At 41.9% G+C, this 21,662-nt stretch overlaps 1 protein-coding gene across 1 annotated transcript in view; it reads left to right on the top strand.

Moving 5' to 3' along the window:
- Nucleotides 1–21,662, top strand: part of LOC109922222 (rab GTPase-activating protein 1-like) — a 152,084-nt gene that overhangs the window by 29,837 nt on the left and 100,585 nt on the right. Inside the window, exon 4 of the mRNA XM_048602003.1 lies at nucleotides 7,525–7,732. Within this exon, the coding sequence (XP_048457960.1) occupies nucleotides 7,525–7,732 (208 nt within the window). The remainder of the gene's footprint in view (nucleotides 1–7,524; nucleotides 7,733–21,662) is intronic.

Below are 21,662 nucleotides of genomic sequence, written 5' to 3'. Positions count from 1 at the left end.
TTCCCATCAACCACCACCCTCTGTCTTCTTACAGCTAGCCAATTTCTGATCCAAACCGCTAAATCACCCTCAATCCCATGCCTCCGTATTTTCTGCAATAGCCTACCAAGGGGAACCTTATCAAACGCTATACTGAAATCCATATACACCACATCAACCGCTTTACCCTCATCACCTGTTTGGTCACATTCTCAAAGAACTCAATAAGGTTTGTGAGGCATGACCTACCCTTCACAAAACCGTGTTGACTATCCCTAATCAAATTATTCCTTTCTAGATGATTATAAATCCTATCTCTTATAATCCTTTCCAACACTTTACCCACAACCGAAGTAAGGCTCACTGGTCTATAATTACCAGGGTTGTCTCTACTCCCCACCTTGAACAAGGGGACAACATTTGCTAGTCTCCAGTCTTCTGGCACTATTCCTGTAGACAATGACGACATAAAGATCAAAGCCAAAGGCTCTGCAATCTCCTCTCTAGCTTCCCAGAGAATCCTAGGATAAATCCCATCCGGCCCAGGGGACTTATCTATTTTCACACCTTCCAGAATTGCTAACACCTCCTCCTTGTGAACCTCAATCCCGTCTAGTCTAATAGCCTGTATCTCAGTATTCTCCTCGACAACATTGTCGGTATTCCTCTGTTGTGGGTTTCAGACCTTACTGAAAGACAAGTCTGGAAAACATGTCCTTAAGTACTCAGCCAGATTTGTCACCATAAGTGCTACTGCGTCAATCTTGCTAATGGACATTGAACTCCCTTATGCGATGATGCAGCCTATGCCCTTAGATCTTCCTCCAAGTGGTGTTCAAGATGGAGCAATGCTCACTAATCAGCTGAGGAAGGGCAAGGATTTATTGCCTATCCTTAAGTGAGATAGTGGTAGTGAGGCGCCTTCTTGAACCACTGCAGTCGTGTTGTTAGGGAGGGTGTTCCAGGATTTGGACTCAGTGACAGCAAAGGGATGATGATATATTTCCAAGTCAGATGGTGTGTGATTTGAAGGGACCTTTTCAGTTGGTGGTGTTCCTGTGTGTCTGCTGTCCTCCTCTTGTGAGGTGGTAGTGGTCATGGATTTCAAAGATGCCGTTGAAGGAGCCTTGGTGAATTTTCTATAGTGCATTTTGTAGATGGTGCACCCTGCTGCTACTGAAAGTTGGTGATGAAGGAAATGTATGTTTATAGGTTGGTGCCAGTCAAGTGGACTACTTTGCCCTGGCTTCACTGAAGCTTCTTCAATGTTGTTGGAGCTGCACTCCATCACACACCTGACTTCTGTCTTATAGATGGTGTGCAGGCCTGGGGGAGATAGGTGGTGAGATAATCACTACAGGATTCCTAGCCTCTGACCTGCTCCTTGACCTGCAGTATTTACATGGCTGGTCCAGTTCAGTTTTTGATCAAAGTAACCTTATGAATTTGATAGTGAGGGCTCAATGATGATAATCTGCAGCAGGTTACTTTACTATATTTGAGCTGATATCATGAGACTTCATGATGTCTTGAGTCATTGTTGGGATTTCCGGGCTAATTCCTCTCGATTTTCTCTCCGATTAACAGCCTGAATCGGGGAACTAATTTCAATGAGGTCCAGTTGGCTGACCTCATTACAATCGCTACATTACAATGTGGTGACCAGAACTGCACACAGTACTCCAAATGTGGCCTAATAAAAGTTTCATTCAGCTGCAGTATGACATGTCAGCTTTTATACTCAAAGCCCTGACTGTTGAAGGCAAGCATGCTGGACACTGCTTTTTACCAACTTATCTACTTGTGTTGTCATTTTCAGGGAGCTATGGACTTGCACCTCAAGATCCCTCTGTGTACCAATATTCCTCAGGGTCCTTCCATTTATTGTATTTATTTGTTGCATTTGTCCTCCCAGAATGCATCACCTTCCACTTGACTGGATTAAATTCTATCTGCCATTTCTCTACCCACCTTTCCAACTGACCTATATCCAGCTGTATCTTTTGACAACCTTCCTCACTATTTACAATTTCACCAATTTTCACGTCGTCTGCAAACCTACTAATCAGACCACCTAATTTTCATGCAAATTATTTATATACAACAAACAACAGACGTTGCAGCACTGATCATTGCTGAAAACAACTGATCACAGACTTGCAGTCAGATAAACAACCTTCCATAACTACCCTTCTTGGGCTTCTATGACCAAGGCAATTTTTGTACCCAACGTACTAACTGTGGATCCCATGTGACTTAATCTTCTGGGCCAGCCTACCTTGAAGGGCCTTGTCGAATGTTTTAGTAAAGTCCATATAGACAACATCCAATGCTCTTACCCTCATTAGTGATCTTCATCACTTCCTCAAAAAACTCAATCAAATTTGCGAGACAGGACCTCCCCGGCAGAAAACCATGTTGAATATCCTAATAAGTCATTCTTTTCCGAATCCTGTCCCTAAGGATCATCATCTTCAATAATTTCCCTACTACTGATATAAGGCTTGCCAGCCTACATTTTCCTGGAGTGTCTCTGTTGCCTTTCTTAAACAAAGGAGAAACATTGCTATTATCCTGTCTTTTGTGACCTTGCCTGTGTCTAAGGAGAATACAGAGATCATTGTTAAGGCCGCAGCAATCTCTTCCCTTGCTTCCCTCAGCATTCTGGGATAGATCCCATCAGGCCCTGAGGATTTATGCCCCTTAATATTTTTCAAGACACCCAATACCACTATCTTCTTAATATCGACCTGCCCTGGAATATCAACATACACTTTCCTCATCTTACTATCGTCCACATCCTTCTCCTTGGTGAATACCAATGCAAAATACTCACCCACTTTCTCTGGCTCCACGCAGAAATTTCCTTCTTTGTCCTTGAGTGCACCTACCCTTTCCCGAGCTACCACCTTGTCCTTAATATACATATAATATGCCATGGGATTCTCCTTAATCCTACTTGCCAAGGACATTTTTACCCCTGTTAATTCCTTGTTTAAGTTCTGCTGCTTCCTTTATATTGCTCAAGGGCTTTGTCTGATTTTAGCTTCCTCAACCTTACATATGCTTCCTTTCTCTTTTTGATTAAACTTTCAGTATGTCTTGTCATCCAGAGCTCCCAAAAATTGCCATCCTTATCTTTCATCCTCAGAGGAACATGCTGGACCTGAACTCCAATCAACTGGCCTTTAAAAGGCTCCCACATGTCAGATGCGGATTTGCCCTCAAACAGCCGCCCCAAATTTAATTTCTCCAGTTCCTGCCTAATGTTGTAATTAGCCTTCCTCCAATTTAGCACTTTCACCGGAGGACTAATCTTATCCTTATTCATCTTTAACTATCTTAAGACTTCTAGAATTATGGTCACTGTTCCCAAAATGCTTCCCCACTGAAACTTTGATCACCTGGCCAGATTCATTCCTCAGTACAAGGTCTAAAAGTCCTCTTCCCTAGTTGGACATTCTACATATTGTTTCAAGAAACATTCTGGATGCGCCAAACAAATTCTGTCCCATCTAAGCTCCTGGCACTAAGGGAGTCCCAATCAATATAGGGAAAGTTTAAAATCACCCATTAGAACAACCCTGTTGTTTTTATATCTTTTCATGATATGCTGACCTATCTGTTTCTCCATCTCCTGGCCAGTGGAGGCCAAAAGTATAACCCCATCATAGTGATTGCACCTTTCTTATTCCTGAGTTCTACCCATATGGCCTTGGTGGATGAACCCTCCAAGATGTCCTATTGCTGCTGTGACAGTCATCTTCATCAGTAATGTAACTCTCCCACCCTGTTTACACCCTCTCTATCATGCCTGAAATATCTAAACCCTGGAACTGTGAGCTGTCAGTTCTGTCCATCTCTCAACCAAATTACTGTAATGGCTACAGCAGAGTAGTTCCATGTACGAATCCAGGCTGTAAGCTCATCTGCCTTACCTGTTACACTCCTTGCATTAAAATAAGTACATTTCAGATCGCCAGTTCTGCTGTGTTCATTAACCTAGCCCTGCCTGTTTTTCCTATTAGACTCATCCTCTACCTTCTCCTCAGTCACTCCACATGCTGACCTACTACTCTGGTACCCACCTCCCCACCACGCTAGTTTAAACCCTTCCAAGAGTCACCAATCTTGCTATGGGTCTGGAGTCACATGTTGTCCGGACCAGGTAAGGATGGGCTGCTTGCCTTTTCTAAAAGATACTTGTAAACCTTGAACTTTTATCCTCTTCTACAGACCACTGAGGTAAACCTCTGATATCTTGAAACATGAGGACAGCCTCAAAGTTGAACCCAGTTAAACTAATTTTTGTACCAAATTGAGACTTAATCTCATTTTGCCCTGGTTAATTTTCCTGCTCTTCATAAAGAAACACTTCGCACCTGCAATCAGAGCCACATCTCAGGAATCATTATTATTGAACTCAGTAGAGGTATTGTATCAACTTCTGGAGAACCTTGATTGGATCACACTCAAGAGTATTGTTCCTGTCCCCATATTACAGGAACAATAAATTGGAACTGGAGGAAGTACAAACAAATTTGAAAATACACTAGAACTCTTAGGTGATTATAATTATAACTTTTTAGGCTTTTTTTTCTTGAGATTGTTTATGATTCTTTAAAATTATCAAGGTCTTTAAAATGATGGAGGTTCAATAGGGTGTAGAAAATGCTTTGATTTGTGGATGAGTCCAAAAGCAAGGTTGCAAAAACCAGTGTTCCCTCTAAGATGTGTGAGGCTACACAGTAATTTGGAATGTGCTGCATTCTGAACCCCACAGATCACTCAAAACATTGTTGTTCATCAGGAGAAAGTTCCAACATTTTCAGAATCATGACCTAAATACATACTGTTCGTGGGTTAAAAAGGATGTACCCAGTTCAAAAAGAAATTGAAAGGAATATTGATCGTTCATATAAGATAATTGATAATAAATCTAATAATGCGTCTTTTCCAGAGAGTTCTGAGAATGTGGAACTTGCTACCACATGGAATATTTGAGGTGAATACATAGGTCCTTTTAAGAGGAAGCTAGATAAGTCTGCATGGCATGGGAGAAAGGAATAGAAGGATATGCTTGTAGAGGTTGGATGAGGTAGCTTGGAGGAAGCTTTCATTGGACCTAATTGCTGACACAGATCTGTTAGGCTGCATGGCCTGTTACTGTGCTGTAACTTGTATAAAATTCTGTGCGACATACAGGATTGGTGAGGGCCAGGTACTGTCAAAACGTTTCCATTCATTGTTGAGATAAGGGCATTGCATTACTAGACCTAGACTTGGCCATGCCTTTGAGAATGTGGTCCTGAGCTGTGATCTGAACTGTTGCAGTCCGTATAGTATGAGTACACCCATAGTGTCATTCAGATAGGGGGTTCTGGGATTTTGACCCAGTGATGATAAAGCAATGACAACATATTTCTAAGTCATAATATGTGACTTGGAGAGGAGCTTGAAGATGGTTGTGTTCTTTTGTCCCTTCTGTCCTTCTCTATTGAGCTACTAGAGATCATAGGTTGGGATCTTTGGTCCTAGATGTTTTGGCAAGGTGCTAAGGTGTATCTTGCGGATGGTATGTATTGCAATTACATTACGCCAGTGGTGGAGGGTGTGAATTAAGGGGAGGTGATATCCTAGTGGTAATATTAATAGATCATTAATCCAGAAACTCAGCTAATGTTCTGGGAACTAGGTTTCAAATCTTGCCATGATGGATGGTGGAATTTGAATTTCCTGCACTTAGTATTTTGCTATCATTGGGTGAGCAGAAAGCTTGAGAAATCAGTGACACATTACTTCCCTGTTACATGTTGGGCATTTCTGAAACAGGTGCTCACAGATAATACAATATAGTTGAGTAGCATGGAGTAATTTACATACTGTAAGCAAGCATTTTTGTCCTGGCCATGGGAGAGGTTTCATTTATCAGCTCATAGCTAGTGTTTCTTCCTTTACAGCAGGATGCAGAGTGTATAGAATCATAGAGTCATACAGCACGGAAACAGACCCTTCGGTTCAACCAGTCCATGCCGACGATAATCCCAAACTAAACTAGTCCCACCTGCCTGCTCCTGGCCCATATCCCTGTAAACCTTTTCTATTTATGTATTTATCATAATGTCTTTTACGTGTTGTACCGGCATCCGGCACTTCCTCTGGAAGTTCATTTCACGCGTGAACCACCCTCTGTGTAAACAATTTGCCCCTCATGTCTTTTTTAAATCTCTCTCCTCACATTAAAATTTCTCCCCATCTTGAAAATCCCCCTTCCTAGGGATGGACAACTACCAGTAACTCTCTGTATATCCCTCATTATCTTAAACTTCTGTAAGGTTGCCTCTCAACCTCCTACGTTCCAGTGAAAAAAATCCCAGCCTTTCTTTATAACTAAAACCTTCCATACCTGGCAAATTTCTTCTGAACCATCTCCAGCTTAATAATGTACTTCCTATAATGAGGCGACCAGACTGGATGCAGTATTCCAGAAGAAGCCTCACCAATGTCTCTAAATCTCAACATCACTTCCCAACTCCTATACTCAAAAGACTGAGCATTAAGGCAAGCATGCCAAAGAAATTTCTAACCATCCTATCTATATGTGATGAAAACTTCAAAGAATTATGTACCTGAACCCCAAGGTCCTTCTGTTCTACAACACTACTCAAGGCCCTACCATTAATTGTATAAGCCCTACCCTTGTTTTTTGTGGCAAAATGCAATACCTCACATTTATCCAGATTGAACTCCATCTACCATTTTTCAGCCCATTGACCCATTTTCATCAAGATCCCTTTGTAATCTTAGAAAACCTTCTTCACTGTCTACTATGCCACCAATTTTGGTGTTGTCTGCAAACTTATTAACCATGCCTTCTGTATTCTCATCCAAATCATTAATATAAATGACAAACAAAAGAGGATCCAGAACTGATCCGTGTGGAACACCACTGGTGACAGGCCTCCAATCTGAAAAGTAACCCTTCACCATTACTCTCTGTCTGCTGCTGTTAAGCTAATTATGTGTCCAGTTGGCAAGCTCACCCTGAAAATATGGTTGGTAAGATAGAAAAGTTCCTGTCTCGATACAAAGTTTCTACAGATGATCTCGATTCCTACACTGTGCTCTGTCCCAGCTATCTACTCGGACCTTTCAGGGAGTGAAATTAATTCTTAGGAATGTATTGATGCAACAGAATGCCTCCGGTATCACACATTGTCACAAAGGGAGGTTGTTGCTGATGAGGGTTTTCTCGGGACTTGAGTCCCCTGTTCCACCCAATAGATAGTGCTCCTTGGAAGCAAGGCAATCTTATTAGGTAGGCAGTCTTAGGTGAATGTCTGGAGTCTAGCAAAGGTTATGCTCCCAGAATCTATTGGCCCATCTGTCCTCGGTGCAGATTTTGTCTCATTGTGATATGGTGTGTATTTCCAATATTTTTAGTTCTTGTTCCTGGAAATTGCATGCAGGCCAGTCGCTGTGATGTCAGTGTGATGTAGTTTATCCCTGTTGCAATCAGACTGATTTGGGGTGTGTTTTCAACAGAACTCGTTGCACCTAAAGCTACGTCACCCAATGCAGAGGAAGAGGAGAGTGTGCTATTCAACAAGTTAACCTACCTGGGCTGCACAAAGGTGACTTCTCCTCGCAATGAAGCAGAGGCTCTTCGTGCCATGGCCAACCTCCGTGCCAGCTGCCGAGTTCCTATTCACATAACCCTGTATGTGCCAAATGTTGCAGATGGATCTGTAAGGTAGGCTGGCCACTCATTCCATTTTTACATTTGCAATTATTTTTCAAATTTTGTCTATTAATTATGTTAGCTGTAAACAATGCGGATAATTATCTTTAGTTTAACAAAGGAAATCTCAAAATGGCATGCAAACCTTCATCCTGTGCTCTTGCCGAGTGATACCTACCTTGGGAATGGCACTTGTTTTTGAGGTTTGACACAGTGTTGACATCATTTGTTCCAAGCTAACGATGACCACGGAGAATAATTTCTGTCTCTGCACCCATGTAATTATTTTTTCAATTTGATTTGATATGTCGAAGTTCTTAATTGAGTTAAACTATGGTTTAGTTTTCTGTAGTTTCCAACAATGAAGCTGGTTGTCATGCCAGTGGGACTATTGAGATCAGCAGAAAGAGACTTTCTTCTTCAGGGGAGTGTGGGATGAATACAAAGTTACAATCATGATCCTGCATTAAACCTGATGATGTGGAATAATGTCCAGGTATGGCTTATCTGCAAAAAAATCTAATTGGTGTCTGACCAGGTCGTTATGCCAGTGATTGATAAAGTGATAGAAAGATTTAGTACCCTACTCTTCATTAATTAGATCTTCAATACTTAAGTAGGATAATGCCAGAAGCACTCATTCTAGCCTTGATCCAAACTTTCTCGTAAATACTAAAGGAGAAGTTGAAATTGCTGCCTTTATTTTTTATTGATGGGATGTGGGCATGACTGATGGTCCAGGATTTATTGCCCTTCCCAAGTGTTCTCAACGTGATGTAGTGAGCTGCCTCCTTGAACCATTGCAGTCTATTTGCTGTAGGTACACCCACAGTACTTTAGGGAGGGACTTTAAGGATTCTAACTCTGACAGTGAAGGGACACATTTATTTCCTAAATAGGATTGTGTGAGGCACGGAGGGAAACTTGTTCCCATGTATCTGCCGCTCTTGTCCTTCTAGACAGAAGTGGTTGTGGCTTTGGAAGGAACATTGGACCAAGGAGCAGGCCATTTGGCCTTTTGAGTCTGCTCCACCATTGGAAAAACATAATGATTGGTTTTGGTCTCAGCTTCACTGCATCGCATAACCTTGACTCTTGTCTATCAAAATATTTATCTCATTCGGCCTTGAATAACTTTAGTCACAGACTTCACTGTTTTCTGGGGAAGAGAATTCCAAACTTTAGCAACACACTGAAAGAAAACAAAAATTCTCTTCATCCCTTTCTTAAAAGGGAGACCTCATAATTAAACTACTTCCCATTGTTTTAGTCTCCTCCACAAGAGGAAGGGGTGTCAAAAAGCCATGGTGAGATGTGGCATTGCATTTTGTAGATGGTGTACGCTGTGTTGGCACTGTGACTTCGTGGTGAATATTGAAGGTAGTAGATGGGGTGCCAGTCAAGTAGGCTGCTTTGTTCTGAATGGTTTTGAGCTTGTCGAGTGTTGGAGCTGCACCGATCCAGGCAAGTATTCCATGATGCTCCTGGCTTCTGCCTTGTAGATGGTGAACAGACTTTAGGGAGTCAGGAGTGAGTTATTTGCAGTAGAATTCCCAACCTCTAATGTACTCTTGTAGCCACAGTATTTATATGGCTGGTCCAGTTCAATCTCTGTGATATTTAGCTTTGGACTGAGAATGGCATAAAGGAACCTGGGCAAATATGAGGCCAGTGCAGTTTGCAGTGAAAGCATTGTGGTGGATGACATCATACCTGATACAAAGTAAGCAATTGTGGTTGTCAGAGACCAGTCATCACAGCCCTTGAACATCACTGAGAATTACTTAGGAAACTAATCTCAGCCTACCTATCTGCAGCCGCTTCTTCAGTGGTTCCCCCTTCTTCAATAGATCAGGAAGAGATGTTCACAGATGATCCAAAAAGGGGAAAGCTGAACTATCTTTCCTGACCTTCATTAGCGCCAACACTGCTTGAGTCTCCCACCTTCAATATCCTGTGGGTTAATATTGACCAGAAGCTAATTTGGACTAGTGTAGTGGCTCAAATGTGTGGTGAAAGCTGGCCATTTTGGCAGTAAGTGTCCCACTTCAGTGCTCTTTTTCCATTATCTGCAAGGCTGAGATCAAGGATATGTTGAGAGACTATTCCCCCACCTGCTAGGTGTAGCCACAAAACAGTCAAGAAGCTCAACTTCATTTAGAACAAAGAAGTTGACTCAAATATGCTCATTCCATTCAATATTCAATCAATATTGAACTGCCATCATCGGTGTACTGTGACTGCAATATGGATAACCTACAATTCAATACAACAGCTCGTGAAGCTCAAATCCAACAGTACCTCATTCCCTATATCCTTTAATAGTGAGAAGTTCAGATAGTCATGAGAACAACACTAACTCCACATGAGATAAGAGCAGAATTAGGCCATTTGGTCCATTGGGTCTGCCCTACTATTCGATAATGGCTGATAATGTTCCTCAACCACATTGTCCTGCCTTCTCCCTTGATAACCTTACTAAACGAGAACCTATCTATCTTTGTTTTAAAGGCACTCAATGAGTTGGCCTCCACAGCCTTCTGTGTCAGTGAATTCCTAAGATTCACTACCCTCTGGCTGAAGAAATTCTTTCTCATCTCAGTTCTAAAGGGTTGTGCCTTCTCTCTGAGGCTGTGCCTTCAGGTCCTAGTCTCTCCTACTAGTGGTAATACCTTCTCCAAGTCTGCTGTATCCAGGCTTTTCAGTATTCTGCAAATTTGAATGAGATTCCCCCTCATCCTTCTAAATTCCATTGAGTACATACCCACAGTCCTCAAACTCTCTTCACAAACCAGGCCCTTCATTCCCAGGATCATCCTTGTAAATCTCCTCATCATTCCTTAGCTGTGGGGCTCAAAACCGCTCATAGTATTCCAAATGGCGTCTGACCAGAGCTCAGATATAGCCTCAGCAGAACACAGCTGCTCTTGTATTCTAGCCCTCTCAAAATGAATGCTAACCTTGTATTTATCTTCCTAACTGCCAACAGAACCTGCATGTTAACCTCAAGAGACTGCTGAATGAAGACTCCGAAGTCCCTTAGTGCTTCAGATTTCCAACGCCTCTCCCTGTTTAGAAAATAGTCTATGACTTTATCCTTCCTACCGAAGTGCAAAATCTTCCACTTTCCCACGTCGTATTCCATCTACCACTTCTTTGCACACACTCCTAATCTGTCCAAGTCCTTCTGCAGCCTTCATGCCTCCTCGGCACCACTTGTCCCTCCACCTATCTTTGTGTCATCTGCAAACCTAGCAACAATGCCCTGAGTACCTGTGTCCAGATTGTTAACGTATAACATGAATAGTTGTGATCCCAACACAGATCCCTGCTGAACCCCACTAGTCACTGGCTGCCTTCCTTTATTCTCATTCTCTGTCTTCTGCTAGTCAGCCAATCCTCTATCCATGCCAGTACCTTGCCCCTAACACCATGGGCTCTTACTTTATGTCGCAGCCTCCTGTGCCACACCCTGTCAAATGCTTTCTGGAAATCCAAACAGATCACGTCTACTGGCTCTCCTTCGTCTAAATTACTTGTTAACAACCTCCAAGAGCTCTAACTGATTGGATAGGCACAACCTCTCCTTGATGAAGCCGTGCTGACTCAGCTTTATTTTACTATGCATTTCCAAGTACCCCGTAATCTGATTCTTAGTAATGGACTTAATAATAGGTGAACTTCTTTTAGGATTTTACAATTGCTGCCTTATGACCAGGTGCATCAGAATGACGTGCTTGATTTTTTTATTGTTCCCATTTTCTCAGTCCACATAGAAGCAGCTAGCCATAGACCTTATCAGTGGGCACTTCACGGTTACAATATCTTCTTTAGTACTATCCTGTACAGAATTGCATTGAATTTCAGTACAGAAGCAGATAATTTAGCCTAACTAATCTAATGCTTCAGTAAAGCCTTTCCCTGGCCCTCTTCCTCCTCTTCCGTTCTCCCTCACGTATTTTTGTCAGAACTACTCCTCGTGGTAGCAAGTTCTTTCTATATTCTAATCACTTTCTAGGTAAAAATGTTTTTCCTGAATTTTGCATTGGATTTATTAATGTCTGTCTTATATTGATGGTTCCTAGTTTGTCTTCCCTAAGATTTTTTGAATTACGAATCTCATTATAAACAGTGCAGTGAACATACAATAAAACAAATGGTTTTGAGCAGTTACTGCCCATTATCACCTTCCAGTTAAGGAACAGTTTAGTTTGTTGAGAATAAAAGAATATGGTATTATTTCGATTTCGTCACATAAATTAGTTAATTTTTCAGACTTTGAAAAATGTGAACTTTATATCAAAGTGGCCTATGAATTTGTTTATTGAATTGAATTAGCTTTATTGTCACATGTATTCAAACGAGTGCAGTGAAAAGTTTACAAGTCACCACTTACAGCACCATCTTAGGTACAAGATAACTAGGTATAGATTCCTCAGTATATGTTCTTATGAAAAGAAAATTAGAAAAATAAAGAAATATAAAGGCTAGTATTGCAGATCGTAGGAATAAATTAGAAAATAGAGAAATAAAAATTCAGTAAATTGGTCCTTCCAGCAAGTACATACTGGCACCTAGCCTCCAGTCTGCCCCAGGTTGTGACTCCTGATCGCACCTGGCTTCTCCTCAATGCTCTCCGGGCCGGGAAACTGCTCTGGAATCACTTCAAGGCTGGAAGTCCATGCTTAGGACATACCAGGCCAAGAGAGCGTCACTCTGGGACGGGAGACTGCCACACTTGGCCAAGAGGACACCACGCTGGGCTGAGAGGACATCTCACCAGGTCCATGCTGAGGCCGGGAGTCCGAGGCCAAAAAGAAAGAAGAGAGGAGAAGAAGAAGAAAAAAAGCATAAAAGAGAGAAAGCAAGAGGAAACGGATGGAGCGGACGAGCCCTGCCTGAAGTGTCCTACTGTGGTTGTCACTTTGGATTTACTGTTACAATCTCTGTAAATTTAGCTGTTGGAAAAATGAAATGAATTCCCAGTGGTCAATAAAAAGGCTGTGTACAGGATTTCACATTTTAAGACTTCTGCTGCAACAAGAAAAAAAACAGTATTGACTAAACATTACGACGCTATTTTGCAAGCAACTTATGTTTTAAAATATAGAAAAGTACTTTCATCTTTAATTTTTACTACAACCCAAAATTCTACTCTACGGCTGTAGTTTAAATCATCTCTTAGGTAGATATTCAATTTCCTAGAACCAGTCCAAAGTAATTCTTCGTTCCCAAGGATTTAGCTCTATTATTTCCTTTTCTCAGCCTTGTAACCTTAACCCCAGAATTAGTTTTAGCAATTAGTGATGAAGATCATGGAGATTCCTTCCATGAACTAAAGCTAGGAGAATCCACACTCTTGTTTAAATTCCCCAGTCTTTTCAATCTGGGCTCCCGTTAGCATTCCTGGTGTACCATGGAAACTTTCTTCCTCTATTTCTCTTCTGGATCCTGGCACAGTCACTCATCTGGAATATGGGGATGTCTTTTAGGAGAGTGAGTAATCTGCTTGTACAATTTCTATGCACCCTGCTGTCTTAAGTCATTTGTATGCTGACATGAATCACATGGATCATGCACCTAAATATGAATGCTGATTAAGTATCCTTTAAGTCACAACTCCATTCTATCTTGAATTAAATTGACGTTTAAAGTATAACTGTTATGAAACCTAACATTATTCACACTTTTCTGGGACTTTGGAGATGATAGTTTATCAATTCAGGATACAGAAGCTATAGAAGTACAAGTAAGTGAGGAGGGGGAGTTGCCCTTTTGATGAGGGAGGATATAAAGTCAGTGCTTAGAGAGGATATTCTTAAAGGGTCATCAAATGAGGCTATATGGTTAGAACTTAGAAATAAGAAGGGGATAGTCACTCTATTGAGACTGTATTGTATACCCGCAAATAGCCAGTGGGTACTAGAGGAGCAGATGCATAGAGAGATTGCAGATACCTGTAGGAATAACAGAGTAGTATTGGTTGGAGAGTTTAATTTCCCCTGTATTGACTGGGCCACCCAGGGTGTAAAAGGCCTGGACAGAGTGGAATTTGTCAAATGTGTCCAAGAAAGTTTCAAAATCAATATGTCAAGAGCCCTACTCGGGAGAGTGCAACACTGGACCTCCTCTTGGGAAACGAGGTCAGGCAAGTGACTGAAGTGCTAATCAGAGAGCACTTTGGGACCAGTGACCATAACTCTCTTAGTTTTAACATTGTTATGGAAAAAGATAGGACAGGTCCACAGGGTAAGGTGCTGAACTGCAGCAGTGCCAATTTTGAAGCCATTAAACAAAATCTAGCAGAGGTCAGTTGGATGAGTCTGTTTGAAGGAAAAGGAATGACTGGCAAATGGGAGACTTTTAAAAATGTGGTATCAAGAGTCCAGGGACAATATGTTAGGGTGAAGGGAAAAGCTGGCAGGTTTAGGGATCCCTGACTGACAAGGGATATTGAGGCTCTGGTCAGGAAAGAGAAGAAGGCCTACATTGGGTTCAAGCTATCAGGTTTAAGTGAATCCCTAGATGTCTATAAAAAATGAGGGAGCACACCCAAGGGAAATCAGAAGAGCAAAAGGAGAGTATGAGATGGATCTGGCAGATGAGGTTAAAGATAATCCCAAGAGGTTCTATAGCTATATTAAGAGTAAAAGGGTGGCTAGGGAGAGAATAGGTCCCCTTAAAGATCAGCATGGCCGTCTTTGTGTGGAGCCACAGGAGATGGGGAGATTTTAATGAATATTTCTCCTTAGTGTTACTAAGGAGAGAATCATAGATGCTAAGGTAATAAGGGAAACAAGTGGACATGTTTTGGACTACATACATATTACCAGAGAGGAGGTGTTTGCAGCCTTAGATCGCATTAAGGTGGATAAATCCCCTGGGCCTGATCCAGTCCATCCTCGAACGTTGTGGGAGGCTAGGGAAGGAATTGCAGAGGCCCTTGCAAAGATTTTTGCTTCATTTTTAGCCACTGGTGAAGTTCTGGAAGACTGGAAGGTGCCTACTGTTGTTCAATTGTTTAAGAAAGGTAGTAAAGACAAGCCAGGGAATTACAGGCCAGTGAACCTGACATCAGTCGTGGACAGGTTAATTGGAGAGGATACTGAGGGAGACGATCAATGGACATCTGGATAGTCAAGGTCTGATGAGGATAGTCAGCATGGATTTGTGCATGGGAAGTCATGTCTGACAAATCTTCTGGAGTTTTTTGAAGAAGTAACCAAGAGGATAGATGAGGATAGGGCAGTGGATGTTGTCTGTATGGACTTTAGTAAGGACTTTGACAAGGTCCCACAAGGCAGACTAGTCATGAAAGTTAGGTTGCACGGGATCCAGGGAGAGCTAGCTAATTGGATTCAAAGATAACAGGGTGGAGCTGGAGGAGCACAGCAGGTCAGACAGCATCAGAAGAGCAGCAAAGTTGACGTTTCGGGTTGGGACCCTTCTACTACCATTTTCAGCTGCCTGGCCTGCTGTGCTCCTCCAGCTCCACACTATGTTATCTCTGACTCCAGCATCGGCAATTCTTACTGCCTATAATTAGATTCAAAATTGACTTGATGGAGGGAAGCAGAGGATGTTAGTTGAAGGTTGTTTCTCAGATTGGAAACCTGTGACTAGTGGTGTGCCATGGGAGTCGGTGCTGGGATCTTAGTTATTTGTTATTTACATAAATGATCTGGATGTAAATGTACAAGGCATGAATGGTAAGTTTGTGGACGATACAAAATTTGGAGGTATCGTAGATAGCGAGAAAGATTACCAAAAATTACAGAGGAATCTTGATCAGATGAGGAAGTAGTCTGAGGGTTGGCAAATGCATTCAATACATATAAGTGTGAGGTGTTGGATTTTGGAAAGTCAAAACCAAGGTAGGACTTGTACAGCAAATGGTAAGGTCCTGAGGAATGTTGTGGATCAGAGGGACCTAGGACTACAGGTACATAGTTCAGGTGGACTAGGGTGGTGAAGAAGCCATTTAGAATGCTGGCCTTCATCGGTCAAGGCACTGGCTGTGGGAGTTGGGACCTTATACAACTTATAAGTTGTTGGTGAGGCCGCACTGCAAGTATTTTACTGTTTTGGTCACCCTGTTATAGGAAAGATATAGTTAAACTGGAAAGTATTTAAAGAAGATTTATGAGGAAGTTGCCTGGATTATAGGGAGAGGCTGGCCAGGATAGGACTTTATTCCTTAAAACGTAGGAGAACGAGGGGTGACCTTTATTGAGGCATATAAAATCATGAGGGGCATAGATAGGATGAATGCATATGGCCTTTTTCCTTGGGATGGAGAATTGAAAATTAGAGGACATAGGTTTAAGGTGAGAGGGGAATGACTTATGAAGGACCTGAGGCGCAATTCTTCACGCAAAGAGTGGTGCGCATATGGAATGGACTGCCAGAGAAAGGCAGGTACAACAGCAACATTTAAAAAACATTTGGATAGGTACATGGATGGTGCATAATGCAGGTGAGATAGGACTGACTGCGCAATTTGCCAGATGCAGCAAGAAGCGGCTATCAACGGAAACACAAATTGTAGATTCAGCCCTAATCTGTACACTTAAGCATATACAGCAGGGGGTCACAGGGCCTGGTTTACATGGAATAACATCTTGAAATACCCACATCTCTTTTCTGAAGTACTTTTGGAGATAAAAGCAGAAATATGGACCAAATGTGGGCAATTGGAACTAGCTGAGTGGGCACCATGGTCAGCATGGACCAGTTTGGGCTGAAGGGCTTGTTTCCATGCTGTATTACTCTATGACTCTATAACTGTAATTGTCAGCTCAGATTTTTTATTATTTATTCACGGGATGAGGGCATCACTGGCTAGGCCAGCATTTATTGCCCATCCTTAATTGCCCAGAGGGCAGTTAAGAGTCAACCTCTTTGCTGTGGGTTTGGAGTCACATGTAGGCAGATCAGGCAAGGATGGCACTTTCCTTTCCTAAAGGACATTAGAGAACCAGATGGGTTTTTCTGACAATCAGCAATGGATTCATAATCATGGTTAGACTCTTAATTCCAGATTTTCTTTTATTGAATCAAATTCCACGATCTGCTGTGGTGGGATTTGAACCTGGATTCCCAGAACATTAACTGGGTCGCCAGGGGTAACAGACCAGCGATATTGCCACGAGGCCATTGCCTCCCCCTCAGAGGGAGATGATGCTTCTACTTTTGTTTACACACATACTTCTTGCACTACCTTCCCAGCAAAACAATCTGGCTCCCCAATTAATCTTTCACAACCCAAACATTCAAACCTGCTTTGGCAGAATCCACATTGGGTGATATGGTCATCATTCTATATATAAGCATAATTACCCCATTTCACCCTAAAATAAATGTTGTCCCAAATTCAGCAATCACATAAAACCTCATGTTTGTAACATGCATGCATATCACTGTAGTATCTGGAAATATTGTTTTGTTGGTAATATGGAAGAAATTGTTTGAGGCTTTCTAGTGTATTTCTGCTTTTATTTCCAAAAGTACTTCAGAAAAGAGATGTGGGCATTTCAAGATGTTATTCCATGTAAACCAGGCCCTGTGATCCCCTGCTGTATATGCTTAAATGTACAGATTAGGGCTGAATCTATAATTTGTGTTTCCTTTGATAGCCACTTCTTGCTGCATCTGGCAAATTGCGCAGTCAGTCCTATCTCACCTGCATTATTTCTCCAACTTCGAAGTGCTGAATAATATTGTTAAGCTGTGCAGTTATATGTATCATGCAAAATGAGACTGGAATAAGAAAAGTAGCAACTCCATTATCGGTAGCTATTTACGTTGAGTGAGACTTCCGAGATGGAAGTGGAATCTAAACCATTTCCAGGACCGTAATTCTATGTGCTACATCAGGTGCCTTGCACTGGTGTTAAAATCAGTCTTGTTGTAAATTGAGTTTGTGCCATATCACATCTGTACTAACTGCTGATTGTGCATGAAGCTAATATGCTGGAGTCTGTTTATTCATGCAAGTTGAACATTACACCCCCTTCTCAACCCCTCCCTCCTGAGATTTAACTTGATGAATCCTCAATATCAGAAAAAAAAACCGGCATGATTGATTTGTACGTTGTTTCTGAGCAGCTTATACTTTTTATGAATGCTGGGGGCAGGACAGGACCCTCTGTGTGGTGAGACATCTTACCATGGTGCAGGGGTTAAGCATTCCTTTCAGAATCTTTCGAAGAGCTCACCTTTTCTGTTCCTGTATAATGCAGGTACAAATGTGATGAATGGCACTGTTGCATTTGAATCAGACATCCTAGTTTTGCCAGACACCCTCCAGACTGAACCTTATTTCTCCTCTCATACCTGGCTAGATCAAGAACATTTCAGACTTTAAAAACAGATCTACCATCTTTTAAAGTTGCTGGCAATAAATCTCAAATGTATACGTCACCTCTGCTTAAAATGCTAAATATATTTAGCTCGGTAGGCCTGGACTGGATCTGTAATTATACCATTGAAAAACCTTGCTGCACCTTCAGCAAATGATTATTTCAGCTGTCTTTTCAGTCTTTTGTCACACTCCCATTAAATGTTTAATATGAATGCTTGAAGAAGTTCTATCTGTTGCCTCTCTGTGCTGAATGGCTGCTTTAGTTTTTCCAAAAACAGTGAAAGTTGTAGTTGCAGCTTCTCAAATAGATCTTTGCAAACGTGCAACATTCTTATATAATGTCATAGAGTAATACAACATGGAAACAAACCCTTCGGCCCAACTCACCTGCGCCAACCAAATGCCCTAAACTGATCTCGTCCCATTTGCCAGCATTTGGCCAGTGACCCTTGAAACCCTTCTTATTCATGTACCCGACCAAATGCCTTTTAAATGTTGTAATTGTACCCACCTCCTCTGGCAGCTTGTTCCACACACGCTTCACCTTCTGCAAAAAGATTGCCCCCAGATCCCTTTTAAATATTTCCTGGCTCACCTTAAACCCATCCCTCTAGCTTTGAACTCCCCTATCCTGGGAAAAACACCTTGGCTACCTTATCTGTGGCCCTCATGATTTTGTAATCCTGAGTAAGGACACCCCTCAGCCTCCGACGGTCCAGGGAACAAAGCCCCAGCCTATTCAACCTCTCTCTATAGCTCAAATGCTCCAATCCTGGCCACATCCTTGTCAATCATTTATATCTTCAATCATAGAATCTCACAATACAGAAAAAGGCTGGTTAGCTTGACATGCTTCTCCATCCATCTCACAGCCATCTACTTTAGACCCATCACAATACAACTAACCTTCTACAGATAAGCATCCAGTCACCTTCTCCAAATTTCACTGGAGTCTGACTGTTTCACACTTTCATATCAGAACTATCCACTGTGAAGAAATTCCTCTCTGGTGATTTTTGACAATTGTTTCAAATATATTACCTCAGGTTACTGATCCCCTTACAGAGGAGACAGTTCCTCCTTATTTGTTCTATCACAATGTATATGTTCAGGTTTCCTGTAAACCTTATCTGCCCTGAGAACAATCCCAGCAATGCCAGTCTCTTCACAGAGTTCCCTCATCCCTCATTCTGACATATTTTCTCTGTGAGCTCTCCAGTGCTCATCATCCCTGAGTGTCTGTATTCTGAACCCCTGTCTTCCTCACATAGTCACATTTCTGTGTTGTGGCTCATTTTAGATTTGGAAATATTAATGTTTAGATGCTGTCATATTGCGGATCTATAATGGTATCCTGTAAATGAAACAATTGCATGACTTGTATCCCCCATGTCCGCTCCTCTCTTTGCCCTCTGTCTGTGCAGTTTCCCTCCCTCTCTGCCCACGTGGCTGTTTGAGGGAGTGAACCCTTCCCTCCACCCTTCCTGTGTGGACTTCTTGCTCCAACCCCGCTTCACAACCCCACTCTCCCTTGCACCCCTCCCCCCTGCAGTCCTCTTTCTCTCCGTCTACCTCAATGCTATACTCTCTCTCTCCTGTATGCCAAGGGGTTGGTCAAGATTATGTAGCTTGTGTTGCATGTAACCAATAGAATTCAAGGATACAGTCAATATTTACCCAGTGAATAAACACAGTGAAACACACATACTATCATCTCTGTTGGAAATATGGCTACTATCAGGAAACTGTCTCTTATTGCCAAGTTGTATAGCTGAGTATGTTTAGCACAGTGCTTTGAATTATGCAGGAATGATTTGTGTTTTGGAAGTGTGAGATTGTGACTGTTGGTTTTCAGAAGGTTTAGTGCATTATTCTGTAAACTGTGTGGTGAAACTCGTTGAGAAGCGTTCTATTTTTACTGGTTAAAGATGTACCTGCTGAATTTTTCCTGTCTGGTTTGTTGTCTCTTATATTTAAAAAGTATGCTGCTAAATGGCTGTTAATAATCTGCCCTTCATTAATTGAAGCATTTGTGCTACTAATTTTTAAACTCATCTTCAACCACCTATCTCAGTTCACAATCACTAACACTATCGATCTGTCATCCATGTTGTGTTGTTGTTGAGATAATGGTCGATAAACTTCGAACAGCCCTTGGGTATGAATGGCACTTCTTTGATTTTCTGCATGTTAGTTCAGTTGCTGTAGTCTAGAAGACACTTTGATGTTGTGTGGCATCCCCTTCTCATGCCCTCATGGCATAGTGCAATCCCATACTTTTGCACGTTCCTGTCCACTGTCTGTAGGATAGCGTGCCTTGACAATTTGAGCTACATCAGTTCATCTATGTGTTGTACTTCTTTGTGTTGGTGCATATTTATGTAGTTGTTTTGCTTAAATTGTGTAACATGGATGTATTTCTGTTACTTTTGCAAATGAAATTGCAGCCAAATATGTCTCTCCTATCAGCTCTGAACTAGAGGAAAGGCACTTGTACCAATGTTTATTTTAGATTAATAAGCACTTGTAGTAATAAAGTCAGGAACAAAAAAAAGTTGACTGCTGAGATTAGTTTTCAGAGCTCTTTACTTCTTGAGATGTATTTTAACCATTTCAGAAGTCTTCCCTTGAAGTAGGAGTAATCAGTTCATTGCATCTAGCTAATCACTGATTGGGTTCCTATTGTGTTAGGCCATTAAGGAAAGATGTTCAGAGAGATTTACAAGCATGTTACCGTTGGTGGGCTTGAGCTACAGGGAAGGGGCTGAATAGGCTGGGGCTATTTTCCCTGGAGCGTCAGAGGCTGAGAGATGCCCTTTTTAGAAAATCATGAGGGGCATGGATAGGGTGAATAGCCAAGGTCTTTTTCCCAGGGTAGGGGTGCCCAAAACTAGAGGGTGTAGGTTTAAGCTGAGAGGGGAAAGATTTAAAAGGGACCTAAGGGGCAACTTTCTCATGCAGAGGGTGGTGTGAGTATGAAATGAGCTGCCAGAGAAGGTGGTGGAGATTGGTACAATTACAACATTTGAAAGGCATCTGGATGGGTACATGAATAGGAAGAGTTTAGAGGGATATGGGCCAAATGCTGGCAAATGGGACTAGAGTAATTTAGGATATCTAGTGAGCATGGACGAGTTGGACCCCAGGGCTAGTTTCCATGTTGTGCACATCTATGACTCTGATATAGTTCCTGCCAACTTTGGTTATATGCTGCATCACTATCCATGAACACCTGAGTTGGGAGGAGCAGGAGTAGGCCAATTGGTGCTTCAAGCCTGCTTTGCCTTTCATTTGAGTCATGCCTGATCTGATTTTAATCTCAATTCCACAATCCCACCTAGCCCTAAAACCTTTCAGTCCCTTGCTTATCAAGAATCTCTTCATTTCTGCTTTAAAAATAGCCAAAGGCTCTGCCTTTTAAGGAAGAGTATGCCAAAGACTCATGACTTTCTGAGGAAACAATATCTGCATCATCTCCATTTTCAGTGGGTGACCTTTGATTTTTTTAAAACAGTGACCCCTAGTTCTCTCACAAGAGGAAACATCGTCTCCACATCTCCCTTGTCAAGTCGCCTAAGG

The sequence above is a fragment of the Rhincodon typus genome, chromosome 10 (genome assembly GCF_021869965.1).
Source record: "Rhincodon typus isolate 14 chromosome 10, sRhiTyp1.1, whole genome shotgun sequence".
NCBI lineage: Eukaryota > Metazoa > Chordata > Chondrichthyes > Orectolobiformes > Rhincodontidae > Rhincodon > Rhincodon typus.
This window is presented reverse-complemented; position numbering and strand designations above follow the sequence as displayed.